At 35.1% G+C, this 22,017-nt stretch overlaps 1 protein-coding gene, 2 non-coding genes and 1 pseudogene across 3 annotated transcripts; 2 read left to right on the top strand and 2 right to left on the bottom strand.

Annotated features, from left to right (window-relative positions):
• Positions 1-1,208: 1,208 nt before the first annotated feature.
• On the top strand, positions 1,209-3,534 carry LOC115973002 (annotated as a pseudogene).
• Positions 3,535-10,054: 6,520 nt separating this feature from the next.
• LOC115976914 lies at positions 10,055-12,298 on the top strand. Its single transcript, XM_031098457.1, has 5 exons — positions 10,055-10,614; positions 10,750-10,836; positions 11,268-11,417; positions 11,512-11,706; positions 11,932-12,298. Exons 1-5 carry the CDS (start codon positions 10,378-10,380, stop codon positions 12,031-12,033), a joined length of 771 nt encoding a protein of 256 aa, XP_030954317.1. The 5' UTR covers positions 10,055-10,377; the 3' UTR covers positions 12,034-12,298.
• A 188-nt stretch (positions 12,299-12,486) lies between these two features.
• TRNAA-UGC lies at positions 12,487-12,559 on the bottom strand. The gene has a single exon. It is a non-coding gene; the product is annotated as a tRNA-Ala (tRNA).
• Positions 12,560-15,680: 3,121 nt separating this feature from the next.
• Positions 15,681-15,753, bottom strand: TRNAA-UGC. The gene has a single exon. It is a non-coding gene; the product is annotated as a tRNA-Ala (tRNA).
• Between the last annotated feature and the right edge of the window lie 6,264 nt (positions 15,754-22,017).

The raw sequence follows: 22,017 nt of genomic DNA on the forward strand, positions 1-22,017 counted from the left end.
GAGTTATAAAATAAATATTGTTAAGACTACCAATAGATGTGTTGTGTGTGGATCTCTAAACCTTAGCACCTTAATATATTGTTATTTTCTCTCAATTTAAATTACCTTTACTAAACTATTAAAAATCTCTTCAATTAAACTTTATTATTTTAGTTTTATTGTCTTGTGGTTTGCTAATCAATTCCCTTTTCCCTATGGATTCGACCTCGGACTTACCGAGTTATTACTTCGCGACAATCCTGCACTTGGAAGCATTATTTAAGTCGCAACAAGTTTTTGGTGCCGTTGCCAGGGATTAGGTGATTAGAGAAGCGTTCCACTTTGTTTGGAGAGGTTTTCGGCATTAAATTTCTTCACATATTTGGTAATATCTCTCCAACTCTTTTCTTTTTTAAGTAGTTTAGCTTTCTTTTAGAGTTTTTCTTTTATTTTTACTTCTTTTTATTGTTAAAGGTATTTATTTTCTTTTCTTTTTCTTTTTCTTTTTTCTTTTTCTTTCTTGCTTTACTATTGCATGCGTGTTTGGTGTCATGATAGTGTTAATCGCTTGGTTAGAATTGAGTCTATAATTTGTTTGGCAATTTATCTGATTCTTTCACACATTCTCACACATTTAATATCATGGCAGACTTAGAGAGTAATCATGGTGATGAGAATAATTTAAATAATGAAAACTTCCATGCTCACCAACCCATTAGAACTCTCAGGGATTATTTGCAACCTACTAGGAGTAGTGCACCATCATGCATCATTTCTCCAACTAATGCAAATAATTTTAATTTCAAGCCCGGTATGATTTAATTACTTCCTAAATTTCATGGCTTAGATTTTGAAAATCCTTACCTACACTTTAAGGAATTTGAGGAGGTATGTTCTACCTTCCATGACCAATCATGTAATGAAGAGACCATTAGGTTGAAGTTGTTCCCTTTTTCTCTTAAAGACAAGGCAAAAACTTGGCTCAATTCTTTGAGACCTAGGTCAATTGATACTTGGCAAGAGATGCAAACTCAATTTTTAAAGAAATTTTTTCCAATTCATAGGACTAATGCACTTAAAAGACAAATAATGAATTTTTCACAAAAAGATAATGAGCCATTTTATCAATGTTGGGAAAGATTTAAAGATTTGCTTAATGCTTGTCCACATTCATAGCTATGAAACTTGGCGTATAATTAGTTTTTTTTTATGAAAGTTTAACTCCAAAGATGAACCAATTTGTAGAGATGATGTGCAATGGAGAGTTTTTGAATAAAGATCCTAATGAGGCTTTTGATTATTTTGATCTCTTAGCTGAGAATGCTCAATCTTGGGATACCACTGATACCTCTGATAGGTTTAGAGCATCCACCAACCCCTTTGAGGGTGGTAAGTACCAACTTAGAGAAGATGATGACCTTAGTGCTAGGGTGGCTAGTCTAACTAGGAAGCTTGAAGCCATGGAATTAAGAAAGGTCAATGGAATCAATACTATGCCTAAAATTGATGAAGTTTGTAGAATTTGTGAGACCATGGAACACCCTACCAATGAATGCCCTACAATTCTAGCTTTTAAAAAGGTGTTGCATGATCAAGCAAATGCTATGAACATGGTGAAAAAATCACACCCTTCCCCCTATTCAAAGACATGCAATTCAGGGTGGAGGAATCACCCAAATTTTAGTTGGAGGAATGATAATGTGGTTGCACCTCCTACACATGGTTCTTCAAATTTTGTTGCTTATAACCCCCCTCCAAAGAAGAGTCTTGAGGACACTTTGCAACAATTCATGCAAACTCAATCCACCATTAATAATCAGAACTCACAAGCCATAAATGACATTAGGAGCACTCTTACTAAATTGACCACATCCATGAGCACAATAGAAAATGGTAAGTTTCCATCTCAACCACAACCAAACCCCCAAGGTCAATTTTGTTTTGATGATTGTAGTTTCTCTGAAAATAAAGTGAGTCAAGTTAAATCTGTAACTACTCTTCGTAGTGGAAAAATCATTGAAAAAAATATTCCTAAAAGCAATACACATGATGAGTCTTCCAAAATAAAGAGTAGTAATAAGGTCCTTGAGTCTAAATCTAATGAAATTGAAAGGTGTCCTATCCCTGCTCCTTTTCCCCAAAGGTTGATTTCCCCTCAAAAAGTGAATCAAAATTTTGAAATCCTTGAAGTGCTTAAGCAAGTTAAAGTGAACATTCCTCTTTTGAATGCCATAAACCAAATTCCATCATATGCTAAATTTTTGAAAGATTTGTGTACTGTTAAGCGTAAGCTTAATGTACATAAGAATGCATTTTTGACTTAACAAGTTAGTGCAATCATTCAAAACAATAGACCTCCAAAGTTTAAAGATCCAGGTTGCCCCACTATTTCATGTGTGATTGGTAATTCAAAAATAGAGAAAGCTTTGCTTGATCTTGGGGCAAGTGTGAATCTTTTGCCATATTCAGTGTATGAGCAATTAGGTCTGGGCGAGTTAAAATCTATTTCCATAATTTTACAACTTGTTGATCGATCTGTGATTGTTCCAAAGGGTGTTGTTGAGGATGTTTTGGTTCAAGTGGACAAATTTTATTTTTTCTGTTGACTTTATTATTTTGGACATGCATATTGTTTCTAATGCTAATTCTCAAATATTTGTGATTTTAGGACGCCCATTTCTTGCAACTTCTAATGCATTGATAAATTGTAGAAGTAGAGTCTTAAAATTATCTTTTGGCAATATGACCCTTAAGCTTAATATTTTTAATGCTTGTAAGCAAACTAGGGATGAAGAGGATGTGCATGAAGTTAACTTGATTGAAACAGTTGTTCAAGACCAAACATTAGAAACTTGTTTAGTCAATTCATGTGATTTTAACTTTGACGAGAATTCTGAAATTGCATACATTCATTGTCTCTTGGAATCTGCACAGGAATTGGAAGCGAGCAATTGGAAATTGAAATACAAGGAGTTTCCACCTTGTGAGATAAAGTTGTTTCCATCTAGTGAGCAAGTACCTAAATGGAAGTTGAAATCTTGGCCAAATGATCTCAAGTATGCTTTTCTAGGAACCGATGAGACTTTTCCTATTGTAATATCTTCTGAACTTGATTCCTTGCAAAAATATAAGTTATTAAATGTTTTGAGTAAACATAAGGGTGCCATAGGGAGGAACATGGCTGCCTATAAAAATATTCTTGGTATGTCTCCCTATAGACTTGTTTATGGTAAAGCTTGTCACTTGCCTGTGAAATTGGAACATAAATCATATTGGGCAATAAAGATGTTTAACTTTAACTTAGACAAGGCTAGTTCATTGAGAAAATTGCAATTGAATGAGTTGGAAGAAATTCGGCATGATGCATATGAGAATTCTAGGATTTCTAAAGAAAGAATGAAGGTTTTTCATGACAAACAAATTTTAAGGAAATCTTTTGAACCATCTCAAAAAGTTCTTTTGTATAATTCTAGGTTACATTTGTTCCCCGGAAAATTGAGATCTAGATGGACTGGACCTTTATTGTTAAAAATGTTTTCCCCCATGGTGCCATAAAAATTGAAAATCCTAAGAATGATAACATATTTAAGGTGAATGGACAATGTCTTAAGTCATTTCTTGAGAATTTTTCACAAGAGGAGGAATCTATTAATTTGGAGGATCCCATTTATCAAGACTTGCCTAGCAATTAGCATTAGTATTTGTGTCGTAGTTTAGATTGTGTTTTTTTCTCTTTTTTTTTTTTCTTTTTTTTTTTCTTTTTGTTGTTTTGTTTTCTAACCCCTTTTGCAGGTGTTAAAGTTTTTTTTTTTTTTTTTTTCGTCTCTTCAAGGTACTCACTGTAATCTCTACTCTTTATTTTTTTTCCTTATTATCATTGAGGACAATGTAAGTTTTAGGTTGGGGGGAGGAACTTGAGATGATTTGCATTTGGTTTGATTTTATGTTAATTTTTTTTTTGGGTTGTTTTTAGTGATTTTTGTTTTTGTTTTTAGTCCAATTTTCAAAAAAAAAAAAAAAGTGTTGCTTTAGCAAGAGTTTTAAGTCAAAATTCTTTATGCTACTTCTATCTAAAGAATTCCACTGTTTTTCATGCTCAACTAGTATGCACATGCACTTTAGCCACATGAACATGTTTCTTGGTTGAGAGATAGAGATAACTTTGAAAATCTTGAAAATAAAATGTAGAGACTATAACCCAAGTGAGTTCTTGAGCCATTCATTTTTTTAGAGGGTTATTTTCTTTTGACCTCATTTTTCATTTGGAAGAACATAACTTTGTTGTTGCTTAGTCTCATTATTCTTTGATTTGGTCAAATGCTAAGAATTCATCAAATTTTACGCCACACCTAAATATGTTAAAGTCATGGATTTTGAAGAACTGTCCCAATCCTTAAGAGATGATTTTAGGCTATCTTTGTTAATTTTGAGCCTTTATTATTTTCTTTCTTGATACATTACCGCTAGTCACTCATTTGAGCCTATTATTTTAGCCGTTCTTTCTCAAACACTTTCCTAAGGTGTTCCAAGAATGAATGCTCTCAAATTGTCTTATTATGATAAATTTGTGGTGAAATAGTTGGAAGAAAAGGAGGACTCACTCAAAAAAAAAAAAAAAAAAAAAAAAGTCATAAGTAGAAAACGAAAAATGTTGAAAAAAAAAAGGGGGGAATGTAAAAGAGGAAGAAATAGAGAATGAATTTTTTGATGAAATTTTGAAGGAAAAAAAAGTGAAAATGCGATATTCAAGAAACTTGAGAGAATAAATTAATTATCATATAATTATAATTATTCTTGGAAACACTTTTTATTTTTACCTATACATTTTGTTCTAAATTCCTCCTTTTTACCCTACATTACGTCCCAATGAAAGCCCTATTTGATCTCAAGGAACGTATAGTTTGGATCTTGACATGACTAATTAATGTGTGTGGTATAATATTCTTAGTGTTTGGTATCCTTTCATGAGACTATAAATATCCTTTATTTTGCTTCATCGTTCTTCATCTTATTTATATGTGAGATATTAGTCTTTGTTCTATATTATTCTGCTCACATATGTTTGAGAGTGTTACACCTTTTTTGGAGTGATTTTATTTGTTGAGTGTTAATAACTGTGAGATTTGAGTTGAAGCATAACTTTGGATAGAAATTCAAGCCATATTTTATCTTAAGACTAAGGTCGTGTTTGTGTTGGCTAAACTATTCACACACTAAGTATTGATGGCATGTGGAATATATATTGTGGTTGTTAGTGTTTTGACCTTTGATTAACTATTTCTACTAAAGTAATAATTTTTTTGTTATTTTGTGTCTTTGTCTTGAGTTGCTTAAATTGCTAGGGACTAGCAATGAGCTAGTTGGGGAGTGTGATAATAGCTTAATTTTGCATATTTATATCATTATTAGAAATTATTATCATATTTATTTTGAGTTAATTCATGCATTTTATAGTTGATTTTAGAATAATGCTGAATAATCAATTTTGTGCTTAATTGAATTTTAATGCGTGAATTTGTCTTTTGTAGGATAATGAAATTAAATAAGTGGATTTGTGCAAAGAAAAAAAAGCTAATGGACTTTAATTTTACAAGGGCCATAATAAAGTCAAAGAAGGCCAACCCAATTAAATTCAAGTCCAATTAGAGTAAGGAATCAAAGGAAATTTGCACCTAATCCAAGTCCAATTCGGATTAGGATTCCAGCCTGTGTACTAGTTAGTATTTGGAGCATAACTTTCGGCTCCAATGTCCAATCGAGATGATTCAAGTTGGGCTGGAAAGCTAACTTAAAGGGCTACAACTTTTTAGTTTACCAAAAGTCCGAATTCTGAAGTTAAATGGATCAAAAACTTCGGTTAAGTGAAGCCTAAAAACTTGGGATTTCCTCCAAACGGGAATTCAACTTGTAATAGGATTCCTTGACCTATTTAAAGGCTCTTTAGGGAAAAATTCAGAGGGGAGCTTCTGTAGAACATAATTTAGGTTTTCTTAAAGTTTCTTTACAGTATTTAGAGTTTTATTTGTGTTATGGCTTGCTAGAAGCTTTGCTAAGGTAAGGGGTGAAACCCAACCGTTTATTGGTATGTTCTTAACAATTATTTATTGGTTTTAAAGCTTATGTTTTTATGTTTTTGATTGTTTTACTCATCTAGAAAAGTGTTTAGTTCTGTATAATCCTATGATTTATCGTAGACTCTGAGCACGTTAATTTCTTAGTATTCCCTGCAAACTAATTCACTAGTTTTGTTTTGTCTAAAACCAATCAATTGCATGAAACTACCTTAGACAATTAATTCTTGAGTTTTTATTGTTAAATCATCCGACTAAGATCATCCTTTGTATGAATTTTAGTTGAGTTATAAAATAAATATTGTTAAGACTACCAATAGATGTGTTGTGAGTGGATCCCTAAACCTTAGTACCTTAATATATTGTTATTTTCTCTCAATTTAAATTACCTTTACTAAACTATCAAAAATCTCTTCAATTAAACTTTATTATTTTAATTTTATTGTCTTGTGGTTTGCTAATCAATTCCCTTTTCCCTATGGATTCGACCTCGGACTTACCGAGTTATTAATTTGCGACAATCCTGCACTTGGGAGCATTATTTAAGCCGCAGCAAGTTTTTGGATTTGACCTCGGACTTACCGAGTTATTACTTCGTGACAATCCTACACTTGAGAGCATTATTTAAGTCGCAGCAAGTTTTTGCCAAAAACTTTGTGACTTAAATAATGCTCTCAAGTGTAGGATTGTCACGGAGTAATAATTCGGAAAGTCCGGCGTCAAATCCACCGGGAAAAGGGAATTGATTAGCAAACCACAAGAGAATAAAACTAAAATAATAAAGTTTAGCTAAAGAGATTTTTGGTAGTTTGGTAAAGGTAATTTAAATTGAGTGAAAATTAAAATATATTAAGGTGCTAAGGTTTAAGGATCCACACACGACACATCTATTGGTAGTCTTAACAATATTTATTTTATAACTCAACTAAAATTCATATGAAGGATGATCTTAGTCGGATGATTTAACAATAAAAACTAAAGAATTAATTGTCTAAGGTAGTTTCATGCAATTGATTGATGTTAGGCAAAACAAAACTAGTGAATTAGTTCATAGGGAATACTAAGCATTTAAAGTGCCCGGAGTCTACAATAAATCAAAAGATTATACAGAACTAAACACTTTTCTAGATGAGTAAAACAATCAAAAACATAAAAATATAAGCATTAAAACCAATAAATAATTTTTAAGAACATACCAATAAACGGTTGGGTTTCACCTCTTGTCTTAGCAAGGCTTCTAGCAAGCCATAACACAAATAAAATTCTAAAAACTGTAAAGAAACTTCAAGAAAACCTAACCTAAATTATGTTCTACAGCAATTCCCCTCTGAATTTTGCCCTAAAAAGCCTTTAAATAGGTCAAGGAATCCTATTACAAGTTGAATTCCCGTTTGGAGGAAATCTCAGGTTTTTAGGCTTCACTTAACCAACATTTTTGGCCCATTTAACTTCAGAATTATGACTTTTGGTAAACTACAAAGTTGTAGCCCTTTAAGTTAGCTTTCCAGCCCAACTTGAATCATCTTGATTGGACATCAGAGCCAAAAGTTACGCTCCAAATACTAACTGGGGCACAGGCTGGAATCCTAATCCGAATTGGACTTGGATTAGGTGCAAATTTCCTTTGATTCCTTGCTCCAATTGAACTTGAATTTTATTGGGTTGGCCTTCTTTGACTTCATCATGACCCTTGTAAAATTAAAGTCCATTAGCTTTTTTTCTTTGCACAAATCCACTTATTTAATTTCATTATCATACAAAAGACAAATTCACGCATTAAAATTCAATTAAGCACAAAATTGATTATTCAGCATTATTCCAAAATCAACTATAAAATGCATGAATTAACTTAAAATAAGTATGATAATACTTTCTAATAATGATATAAATATGCAAAATCAAGCTATTATCATTTATATACACACACACACACGAGGAATCAAACCTCGTGACTCTTGCATGCAAATCAAACACTCTACCATTTGAGCTACATCCCAATCCCATTCTTGTACCAAGTTGTCAAACATATATATTTATTTGAATTGATGGAGCAAAAAGCCTACATGTTATTTCATTAAATTAATCAGCTTGGAGGAAAGGAGTAAATTTCACATGTATGGATACACTAACAATCTAAAAATTGTAAGCTAAGATTAATTTAGCTTGAAATTAGAAAGTAATTCATAAATTAAGAAATAATCAAAATAAAGAGAAGGGAATTAGGGCTAACACTTAAAATTCATAAATTGGTTAGACTAAAAAAGAAAATCCCTCTTATGTAATCATATATATGTATATATATTTCTCAAAGAGTTAGATATATATATATATATAGGTAAAATACATTATTTATCTTCAAAATTTAGTCAAAAATCCTTTTTTGTCCTCAATTTCTTCTTCTTCTTTTTTATTATAATTAGAAAGAAAAAAAAAAAAAAAAAAAAAAAAAAAAAAAAAAAAAAAAAAAACAACAACAAATTAGTATCTGTACAAGGTCAAAACTTCAGCTGTATTAATATTGTCATTCCTTCCATTTATGATGAAATTTTTTTACTGAAATTTCACGTTAAAAATTGATGTGGCCTAAATCAATTCTTTGCTTTTTAAATATTTTAAGGATGAAATTCAAATATTTCAAAAACCGGACTTGAACTAAATTTTACCCATAATATAAATATTTTTTCCAGCTGAAAGGTAAAAAAAAAAGAAAAAAAAAAGGATAAATTACAAATTACACCTCTAAAGTTTGGAAGTTTTTAGATTTTACACTTTAAAGTTTCAGAATTTGGATTTTGCCCTCTAAAGTTTGAAAGTGTTTGGATTTTACACCCTGACATTTTAAAATTTGGAATTTACCTCATAAATTTTAAGAGTGTTTGGATTTTACTCTCCAAAATTTGGAGATGTTTGAATTTTACACTCTGAAGTTTCAGAATTTTGAGGTGTTAAATATAAACACTCCCAAATTTTAGGGGGTAAAATCTAAATTTTGAAACGTTAAGGTGTAAAATTCAAACATTTCAAACTTCAGATGGTAAAATTCAAATTTTGAAATTTTATGGTTTAAAATACAAACACCTCCAAATTTTAGGAGTGTAATTTGCAATTTACCAAAAACAAAAAATTCCAGAAAACAAAAACACATGAAAATCCTATAAATTCTTACGCTTGTTCTCCAAAGACTAGGAAGTTAATTGGTGCAAAATTAATGGAATATTGATGGTTCTATGGGAAGTGTCAAATTAAAGGCGAAAACTTTAAAGGGTAGTTTCTATATATGTGAATGTGAGGACACTTGGAAGGGGGGTTTCCACTTTCCAGTGCGTTCTCCATAGTTAGAGACAAGAAAGTACAAAAGAAAAAAGAGGGTTTCCAATGGAAAAATCCAAAGCCAAAGAGTGTTTGGTTTGATAATCTATTGCTTCACTTCACGTTAATTTATTTGTATATATCACTCCATCCAAAAATGGAAAGCAAGGGAAGTCCCAAGCAACCTGCTTTTTTTAGCTACCCCACCTTGCGTTTACGTGCGGGTTTTGTACTATTCATTTTTCGAGGACAGGAACAAGCCATTTGAATTGATTTATGACTGTTGAAACTTGAAACGAAGGAGAAATAGGATAGAGTTGGTCGGGTTAGGACGTCTAAGAGTGACATAATTTTCAAATTATTCCTCAATTAAATTTCTATGATGATGTTATTAAGATATTAATCTAATTAATAATTTTTGAAAAGGTAATATCTAAGTATAATTTTAACCTAACTCATGGATATTTAAGTATGCGTTTTGTTAAGAAAACTCCAACATCATTCAATATAAAAAATTCTACACAAAATTTTGTAAGATTTGATTAAAAAAAAAAAAAATTTACTCTTCTTCCAAAAGTATTTTTTGACTCCATTCCAATGCTTCAGCTTGCGGTACATGCTAACTAAACTTGTGGGAAACTTATATTGGTGGTCATTGACATTATTGTTTCACAAAATTTTTTTTTTTTTAATTAGTGTTTCAGAAACATCTAGTTTGCAATCAACATTACCCCACAGTGATAATGGTATAGAGCTATAGATATGAAACAAAAAAAAGACCCCATTATTTATATATGTACCGCTAGCCTGTTATATATTGCATTAGTGTAATATCATTTGAATTAAAACCTTTCAGCTTATGTCGAACCCAAATTAAGCTTTTCAACTTCCAATTCATTCACAACGCTGCATAAATGTTTGTTTCCTCTGCATTTCATTTTTGGTTTTCTACAGCACTAGTATTATAGTTATTGTCGTGCATTTTAAAATGGTAAACAAATTCTGTATGTGATTATATATGGGTGAGGTTGTAGCAGCAAGGCTTTTCACCCCGTTCCAGCGCCCATTATTTCTCCGTGGAGGAGGCCTAGGTGCACATGCCAAAGAAGAAAGGAAGGGTCACCTGAAGAAGCAAGAGAATTGTAGTCAAAACCATGCAAAGGCACTATTAAAATCATGGCAGCCAAACAATCAAAAGCCTTCAACGTACTCTTCCAGATTCACTACAGATCTTCCTCTCTCTGAGTCTCCTAGGGTATCTATCTATCTCACACAAGCATATATGTACTTTCTCTTAGAACAATGGTTAAGTAATTAAAATTTATCTTTTTCTATCAACTTAAACTTTTTTAATGGAGTGACAGTTCATAATAATTTTTGGTATTTGCAGGCTTCATTTGATCAGTACTTGGAGCATAAGCCAAGAGTTATCAAAGCAATCTTTGCAGGTGGAGAGAAAATCCAACAAGTTAATGAGGTGTTTGGCCTCTTTTTATTTATTGTTAAAAACTGAATTTTTTTTTTTTATTTATTATTATTATTTTTTTATAGCTTAAGCTCACTTTAATTTGTTATTGTTAACTATGAACTTATATTACTAATTGCTAAATGAGTTATGTTTACTATTACAAATTTTACCTTATTACAAACTAATGCGTTTGCACCAATCACAAAAAATAATTTAATAATTTATTTATTATGTTATCGAAATAACATCAATCTCTTTATAATTTTAGCATATTCTTTACTAAATTAACATGCTAGCGTAGTACTGAATGTGTGCATACATATATAGATGGTCAACCTCTTTAGTTTCTCTCAAAAAATTTGTTTTTCTTGATATAGATACATTTATATAGATGTCTCTAACCTCTCTCTTACATATGTTTGAACGGTTAATTTTTCTAGGATGAGTGGAGAATTCAGATGCCACCCTTACAAATCTTGTTCCTAACAGTGTGGCCAATAATGGACATGCGTTTGACATGCAAATCAAATGGGAAGGAATACCCACCAGAAGTTCCTTGTGAGATCACAAAGGTTCTTGAGCTTGAAACAGTAAGCAACAACAAAACTAAGACCATACTAGCTAGAAAAAGTTCTTCTTTCCCCTTCACACCTTGTAACATATATGAAAGAAAATCTTTTGCAGACAAGATGGAAGCTTCTAGGGATCGATGATGCTCTTGAATCATCTGGCTTCAATGTCAGTGTTAAAGGAGCCTTATACCCAGATAGACGAGGAACACAAAGCAGGATTAAAAATCAATTCGCGTTGAATTTAAGCTTTATTCTTCCACCTACACTTTTGGTTCACGGACATGTTAGTCGAGCCATTGCAGTGTCGGTAAGACCATATTAAATTCGGCTTTCTATTCACATTTTTCATTTTTCCTTGTGTCAATGATGGATCATGTGAAAATCAAATAACAACATGTTCCCTTAATAAGTTATGAAAAATATTGTTTGAATCATTACGTATTCAAGTTCCTTACCTTTATAATTGGTTAAGAAAATTGTCTCTGTTTCCATTTGTCTTAGCCATTTTACTAGAGATTGTATCCAACAACAGGTGATTCAGAGATTGGTGGATGACATGAAGCAAAAAGCTAATAGTGGAGTGCTTGCAGATTATAGTAAATTCAAAAGGGAGAAGCCCAAGAATCTGGTTTAAGCCTTGTGATTACTTGAATATATGGGGTCAGAAGACCTAAAGAATTAACCTCTGCAACTCATGGCAGTCTAGCATTTTAAGAGTCATTCTTAGAATTAGTTAAACCATGCTGAGCTTGAATATATTTGGTAAAGGACTATGTACTATGTATGCTGTTGCTTTTTTTTGATGAAATATGTTGTTGCTTGAAAATTGAAACCACTACAAATATGAATAAATTAGTATCACTTGCCGACAACTTTGGTGTCTAAAAGTTGACATTAAATTCAAAAAGATTGAAGATTTGAATCATTCTTTGATGCGTCTGGTGTGGAAGTGTAATGAAGAATTTCAATTTTGTTACATCTTCTTCCCAAGATAAAAAGTGAAAAAGAAGCAGAAAAAGGGAGGTTTGGAAATGTGCTGATATTGAACGAGAAAAAGAGCACAAAATCTTATCAAGCTTCATACAGATGGAGATGCGGGGGATCGAACCCCGTGCCTCTCGCATGCAAAGCGAGCGCTCTACCATTTGAGCTACATCCCCATTTGGCTTTTTGTTGTCAAAGATTAATTTAACAATAAACATTATGGTGCTATTTCAACAAGTTATTCAGTTTGGAGGAAAAGAGTAGATTTGCAATGTAAAAGAATATCAAAATAAAAACGTTTATAACTCATCAAAATTACCTAAAACTTGAGGAGTGCAATTAAAAATTTATTCAAAGTTTCTATACCTATAGGCTTAGGAAAAATATATTCTTAATGCTTAATTCAACTCAACATTTTATTCCAATTAAATCAATTACAATGATTTAATTCACCTTATTCAAGGTCAAGCCTGCGTGCACACCTTGAGGCATAAACCCCATAATCACTCTAATCAAGCCTAACACATGTTTCTAACTTATTTAAAAATTAATTAAATTACAAAAGTCCTAAACTAAATTTACAAACTACTAAAATAAAACTAAATAAAACAAGAATTAATATAAATAAATAAATAAATATATATATATATATATATATATATAAAAGGCTGTCGAATAAGAGAAGTCAAAGCTTGATTCTTGACCATTGCATTTGGCCTATCTATCATACAAACCAAAGAAAAGTTAGTAAACTTTCAAGGGTTGTGTTAACGGGCACCGCATGATGCCTATTAAGCACACCTTTCTTTGAAAAAAATTATATCTTCTTTCTCAATTTATGTTATTTTTTCAGTTTACAAATACTATTTTAAGATATTTTTTACTTTTTTTGACAAATATTTTTTGTTTTTTTTCTGCCCTTAACCAGCACCAAGCGGTGCTGGTTAACATTCTCCAACTTTCAAATAGAGGATTGAAACCATGTTTTGAAAAGTGTGCCACCAAAGCATTTCTAATGCAAAAATCATGTGTAAGGTTGTTTTCGTTTTGAAAAGTGTGCCACCAAGTCATTTCTAATGAAAAAATCGTGTGTAAGGTTGTTTTCAAGTAATATGAGATTCGTTTGATTGGAAAAGTGAAAAAATGAGAAGATAAAAAATGGGAAGGAGATAAAAAGGTGAAAGGAAAGAGATTTAATTTTCTCTCATTTGTGTTTGGTTGAGAAGATGGAAAAGTTGAGAGATGAAAAACTTATTTGTTTGGTTGAGGAAAAAAAATGAGAGATAAAAAAGAAAAGTTGATTCAAATTTACAATTATGTCCCCATTAAATAAAACATAAAAGTAACACATTTTTTTAGCATAAAAATTATGTATGTGCAAGTGGACAGAGAAAAAAAAAAGAAAAAAAGGATGTAGAACAAAACCCATGTACAAGTGCACATAAACATTTTCGTCAGCATAGTTCAACTTCTAGCCCCCGATGATATGAAGCAAAAAGTTAATAGTGGAGTGCTTGCAGATTAATTGAATATATGGGGTCAGAATACCTAAAGAATTAACCTTTGCACCTCATGACAGTCAGGCATTTTAAGAATCATTCTTATAATAAGTTAAACCGTGCTAGCTTGTATACATTTGGTAAAGGACGACTCTGTACTATATATGCTTTTTCTTTTTTTAATAGGAATGTACTATATATGTTGTTGCTTGAAAGTTGAAACCGGATTCTATAAAAAAAAAAAAAAAAAAGTTGAAACCGCTACAAAAATGAATAGAGTCTGTTTGGATAAACTATTTTAAAAATAACGTTTTTAAAACATATATTTTGAAAACTTTTGTTATCAAATCACACTTAACTATTTGGTAAAACTTTGAAAAAATGCGGTTTCTATAAACTGAAGATTTAGATAAAATAGGTGTAAAATGTATGTGGTAAGTGTAATTTACCAAAATGGACATGACTTTGTTGTGAAGGCTCCTTTGTCATCTTGTAACTTGTAACTGTAAGGCATATAATAATAGCATATTTTTTTTATATAGGGTAATGACTTGTTATAAAATAAGAAAAAGTTTTCTTAAAAATTAAAAAACGAAAAAAAAAAAAAAGGGGACAAGTAAATATAAATTTTTTTTTTTGCAAAAGAATCAATCTCCTAGACTCCTACCACAATTTTAGCCCATGTGTATCTTCCACGGGCCTACCACCACATCACTACTTTTCTACTTGCTTGTCTCCCTTATCTCATCCCTACGGCGCCGGCCCATTAATATTCTTTAGCTCCAATTTTCACCCTGCCCATAAGATTCTAATCAAGCAAAACGGTGAGGACAACTAGTCCTTGCAAAGGCAACAAAGCAACAAGCTAAGAGAGACAAGGGAACAAAAAGTGAACAACTGGCCGGAGGCAGACAGGAGATAGACAGAGGCAACTGGGCAAAAGCACAGAGGAGATCGATGGTGCCAAGGCAATAAATTTTTCTTAAGTATTTTGGTCATTATGCTATTTTGTGAGGATATTTTGAGAATTTCACACTTTTTTTTACACAACTTTGATAGTAAACTCGAATTTGCGTTTTCACTAGTGTTTTTGAAAATGCTTGAGCTTACTGTGTTTTGAAAACTCAGTGTTTTAAAAACACTGAGTGTTGTTTAAAAAGATGTGAAAACTGTGGTTTAAAAAGTATTGTTGAAAAACGTGTTTTAGTGTTTATAAAACAAAAAAAAATATGTTTGGTATCATTGTTTAAATAACATGTTTCAGTGTTCGAAAAATATAAATATGTGTTTGGTATGTGGGTGTATGATTTAAAAAAAAGCTGACATCCCATACAAAATAAATTTTTTTATTTGATGAGGGCAGAAAGTTCTGATGAGAGGAAGAGAACTGAACACGGATATGTCACATCAGGTGGTCCCCATGGTATTTGAAGGTATTTACAGTACTGTCACTTCCTATCAAAAAAATGTTGTTTGTTGTTTGAAAAGAGGCCACAGGTGATTTCAAAAAGTATCATTTAAAAACCATATTTCCAACAACAATTTTCAAGCATCACTGAACACAGATATGTTGCCAAACGCGTTTTTCTATTTTTGAACACTAGTGTTCAGTGTTTAAACACTGAACACTATTGTTTAAACTCGATGACCAAACGGCCACTCAATTTTTGGCAATTTTGAAAACGTGATTTCTTTATAAATACAATACCAAACGTTTTACTTCTAGCATTTACATACATAAACGCATGTTTTGATTATCAAAATGCTTATCCAAAAAATCTTATGAAGCTTACACAAATGGAGATGCGGGGGATCGAACCCCGTGCCTCTCGCATGCAAAGCGAGCGCTCTACCATTTGAGCTACATCCCCATTTGCCTATTTTGTTGTCAAAGATCATTTTAACTATGAAAGTCCTGGGGCTATTTCAACGAGTTATTTAAGTTTGGAGGAAAAGAGCAGATTTGTAGTGTACTAAAAGAATATCAAAATAAAAACATGTTTTGAAAAGTGCGTCACCCAAGCATTTCTCTAATGCAAAAAGAGTAATTCTTGTGCCATGTTAAAAGGCATGGTCACAATTCGTCCATGTTGCGAGTTGTGGTTGGTCGAGGAGTGATGATAGCTACAACTCACCTTTCCATCAACCATAATTTGTCACATGAGCGTGATTAATATTATGCCTTTTAGTGTGATATTAGAATTTTTCACGCAAAAATCGTGTGTAAGGTTGTTTGAGATCAGCCTTGTCATAAATTTTGAGAGAATTTCCAAGTGAAACTCACCAACTTTAGCCTAGGTAGTGTAGTATAGGTACACAATTATCAAAACTTGCGTGCGCAAGGTTAAGTAAGTCAAAGGGTTTTTAACTTTTTGAAAATCAATACAAAAGAAGGTTCATATTTTTCTTGCTTAGGGTCTGTTTGGATTGAACTTATTATTGCTGAAACTGAAAACTGAAAACTGAAAACACTATAGGAAAATAATTTTTAAATGTGTGAATAGTGTTGTGGGACCCATGAACAGTGCATGAACAGTGCATGGACAATATTTTTTCTCATGAACAGTAAATTCTGTTTCTCCTTAAACGCGTGAAAGCAAAAAAAAAAGAAAAAAAAAAGGGGAAAACGTGACGCAGGATTCAACAAAAACGTTGAATCAAACCCGCACTTAGCCTAAATCTCTTTAATAAAGCCCCTTAAGATTCGTTATTAAGAAGCGTAATTAAAGTTAGGGTAAATTCCACAAACCACCCCTGAAGTTTGAGATAATACCAACTAAGTCCAACAGATTTAAAAACCTACCAATTTCATCCTTAAAAGACAATTTTGTCCCTGAACATAAAAATAAAAAATAAAAAAACGCCGTGACTTTTTTTTTTTTTCCCCTTCTTCCTCTGTTTTCCCCCTTTCTCCTCTGAGTTCTTCATCTTCAAACCCAAAACCCATCACTAAGCCACCATGGCCAGACCCTCTATCACTGGTCCTACCGCAAGCCACCTGACCAAGCCGTATGCCTGTATTATCTCCGTCTTTTCCATGGGTCATGGCTCCATTGCGGGTCGTGGGTGCATCAAGTCCGACGTGGATCATGGCAAGTTCGGCGTAGGTCGTGGGTCATGGCTCTCTCAAGTCCGGTGTGGTCGTGGGTTGTGGGTCTCTCAAGTCCAACGTGGGTCATGATGGGTTGATTTATGGTTCATGGGTTTTGATTTTAGGTGGGTTCCAATGGGTTTTGGGTTGGAATTTTCTGGTTTTGATTTATTGATGTATTTTGGGATGGGTCTTGCCTTTTGGATTCAGATTTTGTGGGTTTCAGTTGTGTGAATTTTGCTTTGATTTTTTGTGGGTTTTTGTGCATTGTAGGTTCATGGTGGTGGTGGTAGGATGTTACCGTGGTGGGTGGTGTGTTTGGCGGGGTGGTGGTTGAATGGAGATGGTGACTTTGGGATATGTTTTGAGATGGAGAACTCAGGGGAGACGGGGAGAGGAAAGAGACAGAATGTTTTTTTTTTCTTTTTTTCTTTTTAAGTTCAGGGACAAAATTGTCTTTTAGGATGAAATTGGTAGGTTTTAAAATGTTTTGGACTTAGTTGGATATTATCACAAACCTCGGGGGTGGTTTGTGGAATTTACCCTTAAAGTTATAAGGAATACAAAATGAGATTTCTAGGAACTTAATCACATTATTGAATTCAATGATCTAATGATCAAAATTTGAGAATATATATACCATACATCGAATCATTCAAATTTTCATTTACCGTATAACCACGCACAATTAATGCAAATATATTGTGTTTTTTTTTTTTTTTTTTTGGTGGAAAGCGGGAGGTTTTATTTAATAAACTGAGTTCATACAACACCTACAACTGTGCTGGGGTTACAAAGCCGAGTTTCCCCCAGGCCAGTCAAGTCCCTCACATATGATACATAAACAAAAGTGGGACATTCGCTATACTTAGTCATCATATTTCAGAGATGGGTCCCTCACTTTGCTAGAGCATCTGCACAGCCATTTGCCTCACGGTACACGTGTTGCATGTGCACTTCCCATTCCTGATCCAAAAGGTTCCTGCAATCACAGATCAAGGGCAGAATATTAGTGGGATAGTTCAAATTTGAAATTGTTAGCCAGTTTAGGACCACTTTAGAATCTAGTTCCAGTTTAAGGAGCTTTACTCCCATATTCCACACCATTGCCAGTCCCTGTCTAACCACCGCCAACTCAGCCATATTGTTTGTTGCGAGGCCCACATGCATTGAGAATCCTGCGATCCATTGGCCCTGGTGATCTCGAAGAACACCCCCTGCTCCGGCCAATCCTGGGTTATCTAGGGCACTACCATCAGTGTTGAGTTTAAGAAAGGGGTAGGGGGGGCTTGCCAGCTGATAATCTGAGGAATCAGATCCGAAGGTCGTTTGGTGGTACTGGCGAGGAAATGAAACTCTATCGCCGCTTGAACAGAGGAATAGATTAGGCTATGTTAGGAGCGTGATTTGTTTTTAAATATTCTTTCATTCCTTGCTAACCAAAGTTTCCAACAGGTGAAGGGAAAATAGACCTGCCATGGGGAGTGGTGGGGTAAGGAGGTCCTAACCACCATAGCATTATATCTCAACCAGTCTTGAAGCGGCAAATGGAAGAAAGACAAGGGCAGGATACCTCAGGATTGGTGCCATACCTCTTTTGCCAAAGGGTAGTCACGAAGAATATGTATAGTCGTTTCAGGTGAGTGGCATCTGGGACAGCGGGTATCCTTACCACAATGGGGAGACGGTCACGCATAGCCTTCCACAGAAACATTTGGATCTTTTTGGGACAAGGGGATACCCAGATCCATTGCCAAAGGGCTTTGTTCCAAGGGGCTTGTTGGCGCTGATAAAGGAATTTTGACACAGATTTGACGGAACACGTGCCCTTATTGTGGGGCTATAGAAAAAAGTCAGTAAGGCTAGCAAAGCAGGCCACCGGAATGCCTTGAAGAAGGTCTTGGAGTTGGGTGGGGAGGGGAAGATTTAGAGAGTAGAAAGACCAAACCTGGTTTGACCAAAGAGAGTTGACACGGCGGTCGTCCTCCTAGGGGAGGAGAGGACCCTCAATATAGTTCCGCAGGGATCCGTTAGGAAGCGAATGGTCTTTCCAAACTCGTATAGACCTTCCATCTCCTACAATCCATTGCATGCCTTCAAGAAGAAGCTCGGCCCTTAGTGAGATAGCGGTCCAAATGTGTGAGCCTTTTGATGTTTGAGGACTGATAAACACAGTAGCATGAGGAAAATATTTTGCTTTTAGGACCCTAGCCCAGAGCGAAGTGGTATTGGAATAAAGGCGCCAGGCTTGGTTCATGAGGATAGCTTTGTTTCTATGCCGGGTAGAGGGCATACCCAATCCTCCAGCCTCTTTGGGGAGCGTGACAGTCTCCCAGTTAACAGTGTGGCAACCCTTGTGTTGATCGGTGTCCCCCCAAAGGAAGTGACAGCTCATTTTATCTATGTGGTGGAAAATTTTTTGAGGGAGAAGCGTGGTTTGCATGGCATAAAGAGGGACAGAGGTGACCGAAGCTTTGATGAGGGTGGCTCTGCCAGCCATCGAAAGATATCTAGCTTGCCATCCTTCTATTCTCTTACGGCTATTATCCACCAAATATTGATAGGAGCTAGCTGTTCGACGGGTGGTAAAAATGGGTGTTCCAAGATAGGTTCCTATGCGGTCCGTGGTAGGGAGGCCAAGGATACTTGCCACTTGATCTTTTATCTGCCTGGGGGTTCGGGGAGAGAACCAAGTTTTAGATTTGGTGGCACTCATAAGCTGGCCGGACGTCGCACAAAAGTCAAGTAAGAGTCTTCTAAGATTTTTACAATCCCTGGCTGTGGCTCTCGTAAACAAGAAGATGTCATCAGCAAAAAATAGGTGCGAGAGGCGGACCCCACTTTGAAAGTTTATTAGGTGGATAAGTTTATCACGAACAGCCTCATTAAGCTTGATGGACAGTCTCTCCAAACAAAGGATAAACAGGTAGGGGGAGAGAGGGTCGCCCTGTCGGATGCCTCGGTTGGGCACCACTTCCGAGAGAGGGGATCCATTCCATAGAATGTGGAATCGTGTAGAAGAAATCATATTCATGATGAGAGTAATGAGATTAAGAGGCACCTGAAAAAATTCAAGGGTTTCCCGAATAAAGGACTACTCAAGACGATCATAAGCTTTTTCGAGATCCAGTTTAAGTGCAACATATCCCGTTCGAGAAATAAGAGTCTTAATAACCTCCTGGACAATGATGATATTATCGCTCGTACGATGGCCAGGCACAAAGCCCGCTTGACAAGGATTGATGACTTCTTCCATGAAAGGTTTGAGACGATGAACAATGATACGAGAAAGTAATTTGTAGAGGGTATTGTAGAGACTGATAGGACGAAATTGCGTGATCACATCAGGGTGAGCAACTTTCGAAATAAGGACCAAGTTTGTGATCCCCCAGCTATGAGGGATAGTGAGATGCTTAAAAACTTCTTATATAACTTGGATAATGCTCGGGCCCAAACTAGACCAATTTGATTGAAAAAAGAGTGTGATAGCCATCCGGTCCGGGGGCCTTTAAGGGGGGGAAAGCCTGGAGGGTCTGGAGAATTTCATCAGGTTGGGGAATCCTAGTAAGTAACTGAGCATGGGTACGAAAGAGACTATTGGGATAATAGAGCCTCTCATTACCAAGGGTGGTGCGGCCATACGATGATAAGGCCTGGAACAAAGTTTTGAAGGCATTGTGAATGTGATGGGTTAGAGGCTCTTCAGTGAGCCATAATCCCGTGTCATCCTTTAAAGTTATCACTCGTAAGTGACTGCGACGTTGGATGGTTTTGATGTGGAAATATTTAGTATTGGCATCTCCATAGTTTAACCACATGATTTGAGATTTGAGACGCCAATATAAATATTCTTGATGGAGAACAATATTGTACTCCTGAGTGAGCTGGCTTTCGAGCGAGTGCAAATATGCAAAGGGTTTCCTGGCTAAGGTCATTTGGATACCTCTAAGTCTGGCTACCAGGCGGTTTTTACGATGAAACACATTTCCAAAATGAGTTTTGTTCCAGGAATGAATGTTTTTCGTCAACGCATCCAGGCGCTGAGGGAACCTAGATAAGGATGAGGAAGCAGTAGGGATAAGTTCCAAGGCTTGCCAGCTGTTCTCTACAAGGCTTGCCAGTTGTCAACCACATTTGCTCGAATCGGAAGGGTTTGGGGAGTTTAAGGTCCGATGGGTCAGTGTTCAGCATGATAGGGCAATGATCAGACTTGACCTTAGGGAGATGGTGAATTTCAGCAGTAGGAAAGAGCAAAGTCCAATCGGCATTGCCCAGACCTCTATCTACCCGCTCCTTTATGGTGGACTGCCAAACCGGGCTCTTGTTGGTCCACGTGAATCGGGGGCCATGAAAACCTAAGTCTATGAGCCCACATTTATCCAAGCAGTTTCTAAAAGCCGTAATGTGGGTTTTATTTACAGGAAGACCTCCAAGTTTTTCATCCTTCGAAATCATATCATTAAAATCTCCTAGAAGGATCCACGAAAGAGATATATTCCTAGCAAGATTTTCTAAGTAATCCCAAAACGGTTTTCGCTTATTAAAATGTGGAAGAGCGTACACAGCAGTAAGTAAAAAAGAAAGGGGTGGGTACCTTCACAAGGGCGCGAATACTGTGATCACTACAGGTGATAATTTCGACACTGAAGGAGGGGCCTTCATTCCAAAGCAGCCAGATTCCTCCAGAGAAACCAGTCGGGTCCACACGATGAGAGTGAGAGTACGGGAGCGTGTCTATCACCCCTTAAGCCCTAACTTCAGCAATGTGGGGGCTTGATGATAATCAGGATATTAGGGCAGTGCCTACGGTAGAGCTCACAGGCATGGGCACGAAACATCTCATTTCCGGCGCCTTGACAGTTCCAAGCGATCATCTTCATGGATGTGGAAAAGGGGGTCAGGGACTCATTCGAGACTTCCCATGTTGAGGGAATCCTCGCTGTCGGCAGAGGGAGACACTGATGCCTCGCTGTGGTGGTTATGATGCGATACAGTGCTTCCACGTCATCGAGCCTGGCCCAGTGCGTGCCAGACACGGCAAATG

The sequence above is a fragment of the Quercus lobata genome, chromosome 2, assembly GCF_001633185.2.
Source record: "Quercus lobata isolate SW786 chromosome 2, ValleyOak3.0 Primary Assembly, whole genome shotgun sequence".
Classification (NCBI taxonomy): Eukaryota; Viridiplantae; Streptophyta; class Magnoliopsida; order Fagales; family Fagaceae; genus Quercus; species Quercus lobata.